The sequence below is a fragment of the Gavialis gangeticus genome, unplaced genomic scaffold (assembly GCF_001723915.1).
Source record: "Gavialis gangeticus isolate Ggan-Ray unplaced genomic scaffold, GavGan_comp1, whole genome shotgun sequence".
Classification (NCBI taxonomy): Eukaryota; Metazoa; Chordata; order Crocodylia; family Gavialidae; genus Gavialis; species Gavialis gangeticus.
This window is the reverse complement of record NW_017729004.1, coordinates 42,206,998-42,213,098: the sequence shown is the minus strand read 5'-3', so window position 1 is coordinate 42,213,098 and position 6,101 is coordinate 42,206,998. Positions and strand designations below refer to the sequence as shown.

The 6,101-nt window shown below is 39.4% G+C and overlaps 1 protein-coding gene across 2 annotated transcripts in view; it reads left to right on the top strand.

Annotated features, from left to right (window-relative positions):
- Positions 1–6,101, top strand: part of SPAG6 (sperm associated antigen 6) — a 69,807-nt gene that overhangs the window by 55,591 nt on the left and 8,115 nt on the right. For both annotated transcript variants that reach the window (XM_019508305.1, XM_019508306.1), the window contains exons 8-10: positions 794–985; positions 1,950–2,066; positions 4,669–4,814. In XM_019508305.1, the coding sequence (XP_019363850.1) occupies positions 794–985; positions 1,950–2,066; positions 4,669–4,814 (455 nt within the window). The remainder of the gene's footprint in view (positions 1–793; positions 986–1,949; positions 2,067–4,668; positions 4,815–6,101) is intronic.

The window sequence follows — 6,101 nt, the reverse complement described above, 5'->3', positions numbered from 1 at the left end:
AATCTAGCAGAGAAAAGTATAACAAGAACTAACTGCAAAAAGCTGAAGTTGGAGAAGTTCAAATAAAAAATTACAAAGTTTTTCACAATGAGGGTAGAACTTTTATAATACACTACCAAGGGAGTGCTGGTTTCTTTCTCTTCTAATGTCCTGAGATCAAGACTAGCTACTTTTCTGCAAGTTATGCCGTTGTCAGACACAAGTTATTGGCGTCAATGCAAGGGTAACCAGGTAAAATTTAATGGCTGGATTGTAAGATCTAGGGATCAGTCCCCTTATGGCTTTAAACTGTATTCATTTTCATAGTTTTACAAAGAAACACTAGAGACCTTAGAATTTCAGGGCATCTGTATATGTGCTCTGGGGGGCAAGGGGACAGGGAGCGGGGTGCTTTAATTGGAGCAGCTCTGAGAGCCTCTCTAATTAAAGCACCTGCAGTGTATTGTGTATTCAGTGTCCTGCACTTCAAAATAATGACAGCTTTAACTAAAGCTCATTCAGGGTACAATTCGTTGGTGGGTGCCATGGGCCAGATGAAAGTGCCTAATGGGCTGGATTTGGCCTGTGGGCCATATTTTGCCTGCCCCAACCTATAGCTTATTTTAGCCAGAAAAATTTAAACACAGAAATAAGCTTTTTCTAATAATGAGTATTATCAGTATTTGGGGGCTGGACTCGATGATCTTCCAAGGTCCCCTCCAGCCCTAATGTCTATGAAATCTGTGAAATCAGTACAAAGTCTTTGAGTCCTACTCTTGATTCATAACGTGTGTACTTTTGAATAATGTTATAGGGGGTGCCACAGCTGTCTATCTGCTTGTCAGAAGAACAAGAAGATCACATTAAGGCAGCAGCTGCTTGGGCCTTGGGACAGATTGGAAGACATACTCCAGAGCATGCACGTGCTATTGCAGTAATAAATGTATTACCAGTGCTGCTTTCCCTGTACATGGAAACAGAAAGTTCAGAAGATCTCCAAGTAAAAGTATGTATATTTACTATGTCTGAATTATGTATTTCTTTTCATTATCATGTGTAAGTCCTTCAGTGCTACAGAATATTATTTTTATTGCTCTTCAACATGTTTATTACTTCTAGTAAATGAGCTCTTTCTAATAAAGTATTCTTTCTTTGTACATATGGGCCTTTCTTATAACATAAAGCTGCTGTCGGCATGAAAGAAGTTTGCATTTTTTACTGGCTTGAAAAAATCAATCTCAGGAGTAAACAACAGTTCCTATGTATGGCCATCCTTGCATTTCTGCCAGGGTGGCAGTCACGACTTGCCTGTCAGAATTTGTTCAAGTATACTTTTGTGAGACATTACATGAACTGACAGGAGAGTCAGCTGGAATGTAACTGGTTCCAGATATGTTAAGTTAGAAGACCACTTCTACATAGTCATTTGTAGTGGCTACCAAAAAATAAAGGCCAATATTCTCTGAAATGACAGTCCTTCATGATGAGGTCATTGATCTCTGTAGCAGCCAGCACTGTGCCTAGTCATGCTGGAGTCAAACTCGTTGGAAAAAATGTGCTTTTCTTGCCTGGGTGACAGAGCATTGTGCCGCCTAGCCTGACCTGCTCTAAAATGTCATTTAAATGTGTGTTTTAACTTAATTTGCTTATCACGTGACAGAGTTTTAGTTTACAGAAGGACCTTCCCCTGCTTCCACTGTAGTCAATGGAAAATTGCTATCAATCTGACTGTAGGCAACATGACAGGAATACGATGCAATGAGGGTTTTGAGGTTTAATAAGCCAGAGCCAAAAATGGATTCCTCGTTACTTGATAGAAAATCTTAGTTTTGATTCCAAAAAATGCTCTTTTGAGATAACTGATAAAAAACAAATTGATAAGACTTCAGACTCCAGGAACTGGGGTCATGAATTGAAGCTGTTGTTACACTGATATTTTACTGTAAACACTTTGGCTCATATTTCAACAGACTAAAAAGGCCTTAAAAAACATCCTGCAGAAATGTACATATCTGCCAGCACTTGAACCCTTGCTGCATGATGCTCCTCCCAATATTTTGAAATACGTCATTGGGCAGTTTAGTAAGGTAAGAAAGACTCTTTACAGGGAATGATCAGATTGCCTGTCTTTCATTTGGAGAGGGTGGTGTTGTCATCCAAGTGTGAAGTATTCTTAAACCAATCTGGATGTTTTTTTGCAGAGAATGGAGAAGTCTTCCAGTGTTTTGCGTTTTATTAACCTAGTACCCAAATTGGACCAATCTGCTCATCTACCTGATGAAAGCTGAATAAAGCTGTTTCTGGAGCCTGTCATTGTTAATCCTAAATAAGAAGAAAGCAGTTGCTGTTAAGCAAGACACTCTGCTTCTCCTCTGGCTTTAGGGTTAGCCCTATGTAGAGAACCTGCACTAAGTTATTGCATCATTTGAATCACACTGGGTGTGTCTATATGCACGGTTTAATGCACAGTAGCCTATTGTAATGTGCATTAGAGTGTCCTGGCAAAAACTGTGCCAATGTGCTAATGCACAGTAAAATTTGGCTACTGCACATTAAACATCCCTAAAAAAGAATGTGCTTTTGCTACTATGCATTAGGGCAGCCTAATGTGAATTTAGTTACTACGTTACATTAGTGATACTAAATTTAATATGCAGTAGCAAAACCACATTAATGAACATGTAGGTGTACCCACCTCAGCACAGGAGTGATTTAAATCAACTAAAAATACTTCAAAGTAAAAGTAAAATTTTATCCATGCTGTGTTTAGCAGTAAGTGCCAGAATTTCTTAGTGATATGTTCCTTCTGGAAATGGCCAGATGAAGCACTCTGATATTATCCAGTGCAGACTATCACAAACATAGAAGTGCCGCTGATTATACTCTTGTTACTACATTTAGCTTTATTCTAGCCTTCTTGCTAAATCTATACAAAGATTGCAAATTTGTTCAAATTAACACTGTTTTGCTTATGTAGACTGACCAGAGCTAGTTAGGAAGTGAATGCATAGTAGCTAGTTACCAGTTGTAGACATTTTTATGAAAGCCATTTCTAAAGCTGTAAATGGCTTGGCACACTATGTTGGTAAGCATGTTGGCTCCTCATACATTGCATTAAGCAAACTATACTTGAGGACTTTTGACATCCCAACATATATATTTAAAATAAAGTTATATGCAGTAAATACATTTGCCTCTCCTGTGCCATGACTTAGAAATTTTCTGTCCTTGGACGTTAGGAATATTGCTTCCATTAGCTCAGTTATAGCTGAGTAAAAGTCATGTTTTCTAAACTGTACTTTATTATGGAAAAGTGTGCACACTTAAGACTGGGCTATACCATTTAAATACCTCCCCGAGAGGAGTCTTGGTATCACTGTGGTTCCTCTTTGGAGGCTGGGGGAGGAGATTGAGTTTCAAAAGCACAGAATCTCCCTCAGGCTTCTTTTACACAAGGGGAAAGTGTGTCCTGCTTTCCTATCCAGTTCTGGAAGTCAGCATGTCAGGGGGACCAATGAGATGAGCCATGGTCCCTTTTAAGTAGTTTTTGCCTCTTGGAGGCATGTGGAAGCCCAAGTCCCTGCAATTCTCAAAGTGAAGAGATTTCAGTTGTTCCTGTCTCTTCCTGTATGATGGATAGTCCAGTGTGATGTTTAATCATTGCTGGTAGAATGTGAATTAAATGTATGATGGGTAGAAAAGAGTGTTGGTTGTAGGTGTGTTGGTGTAAGAACATAGGCAGACAAGATTTACTTTAGCTTCTTTTTTATCTTGGAGAGCTCATAATATCAGCAGTCTCCCATTGCCTGAAGAAGGGTCTTTGTGTCTGAAAGCTTGCAAAGAACTTTTCCCCAACTATTTAGTCAGTCTAATAAAGATATCACATCTACCCAAAGAACTGTGCCTGCCTGATGCATAGAAAGTTTATTGCCCAGGATCCTCTGCTGGAGAGAGCTGTATTATCAATGGCATTTGGAGGGCTGTAAAATCCATCTACCTATCATTTGTTTCCCATCACTTTTGTGATTTTGAATTCTTCCTTTATGTGAAACAGAGAGAGAGAGAGACCTACCATTTGTACAGAGAACTGTGGAATTAAATAGCCAGAAATTTAAGATTTGATGATAAGCAGCATCCTAAGTCTGCATTATTTAGTTGCAAGTATTCTCAATATTATTTGCCTGAAATAATCCGTAGATCATTAGAATTACCTAAAATCTGCTGTACAATTAAACAGCATGAACCAAAATAAAAGACTGAATAACTCAATGATAGTGGGGCAGGTGCTGTTATTATTTCTTGTTAGTATTCTGTTGTTATTACTCTGTTAAATTTTCCTTATTGCCTTTGTAGAAATAATTTTAAAATAGTAGTTACACAAAGAGTGTGAAATAAGCAGGTCAATATTTTGTATTATTTACACTATTATATCTTAAATCTACAGTCTATGTTGCAGACAAAGGGAACTAGGCCATGATTTAACTATCCCTATGTAATCAACAGCAAACTTAAACCGTAACGGTTGTTTCAGGAGAGGCTACATCTCTGAATATTGACTGCAATTCTGTTTTATCTCATTCTCCATGTCTATAGTGTCCAATTTTTTTTTTAATATTAAAGCTTTGCAGCACAGAGACTCCTTTAAGAGAAAAAGGGTCACACTTTTACTATGCACTTCATTATTTGCAGGTGCTACCACATGATAGCAAAGCTCGGCGTCTCTTTGTAACAAGTGGTGGACTTAAAAAGGTTCAAGAGATAAAAGCTGAGCCTGGGTCACTTCTTCAAGAGTACATCAACACTATTAACAACTGCTACCCAGAGGAAATTGTAAGGTGAGGAAAATGAAATCCTAACAATTCATAGTTATAACCTTCTTAGATGGTTTTTAAAGTAGTAGCACAAAATGGGATTTCAAATGTAATTTAAGGTATGGGTGAATTCTCTTTTTGAAATAATAACTTCTGGTTGCAAGTACCAAGTAGTAGCATGACCAGAAAAATCAGGCAGGTATTTTCTTGTCTTCATGAACGCTCTATCTCTTTGCAATTGTTTTTCAGGGTTAAATTTACCCTTTCAAAGCCCAATCCTTGGATTTTTATGGGGAATTAAGTAGGAGTTGGGGGTGGGTATTTGTTACATAGACTCCAGGTAATAATGGATCCTGTGATGTTTCATGGATTCCCCCACACTCCTCTGATTTAGTATGTTCAGAGGCTGCTATGAAATATTCTCCGGTGCAGAAGGAATAGAATCCTAATTTTTCTTGCCCAAGTAGAAGTTGTGAAGCTGCATAACTGCTGTTTTTGGCACAGAAACAGAGTTTAGGATCCTATTCCATGTACGGTGTGGATGTATAAGTATCCCCATGGCTACTAAGCATGCTTAATAGTCTGTGTCCTGGCTAGGCAGGTAAGCAGCCTCTGAAGCCCACCTGGGTGAACATAAGCCACAAAATTGTAGACTGGCAGTAAGCCATGACTAGTGGGTGTTAAATGTCAGAGGAAGAGGGCCCTTTGAGGTTTTAGTTTTATAAGCATGTAGTTAGGGCATTTGCTCAGGAAGCAGGAGACCCAGTTCTAGGTCTCCCTCACTCATAGGTAGCTCAAAACTACATATTTGTGTCTTTCCAGCATGGTGCTCAAACCACAAGTTAGGCATTATTTAGTACCGTACCAGTTCTCCTTATAAATCTGGCCCCCTGGGTGGTCAAGAGAGTGAGCTATGTGGAGCCCAAAGGGAAAAGAACAAGCTAGGGGGTGTGTAGAATAGTGAATTGGAGGCTGCCCTCAGAGGGAAGGAGCCCTGGGCTCTATCCTTCAGTGGGGTAGAAACTTCCCCATTATTACCCCTCCCTTTTATCCAGTGGGGTATGCAAGGTGCAGTGGCTCAGCTGCAAGGGGTGGGCTGGAGAAGCTTTAGGATAATACACGGCCTTTTGGCTAGGACAAGGTGGTAGAAAGTTAGGGAACCAAAGGTTCAAGCCCTTTTTGGGTGAAAGGAGCATAGCTGGGTCTCTTGCTTCCTGCATGAGTATCTTACTTGGGCTGAAACAGAGGAAGGCCCCCTCCTTTGTCTTCTGTTTTTTACTCAGTTACAGTCCTTCCCTTATGCTCATATAG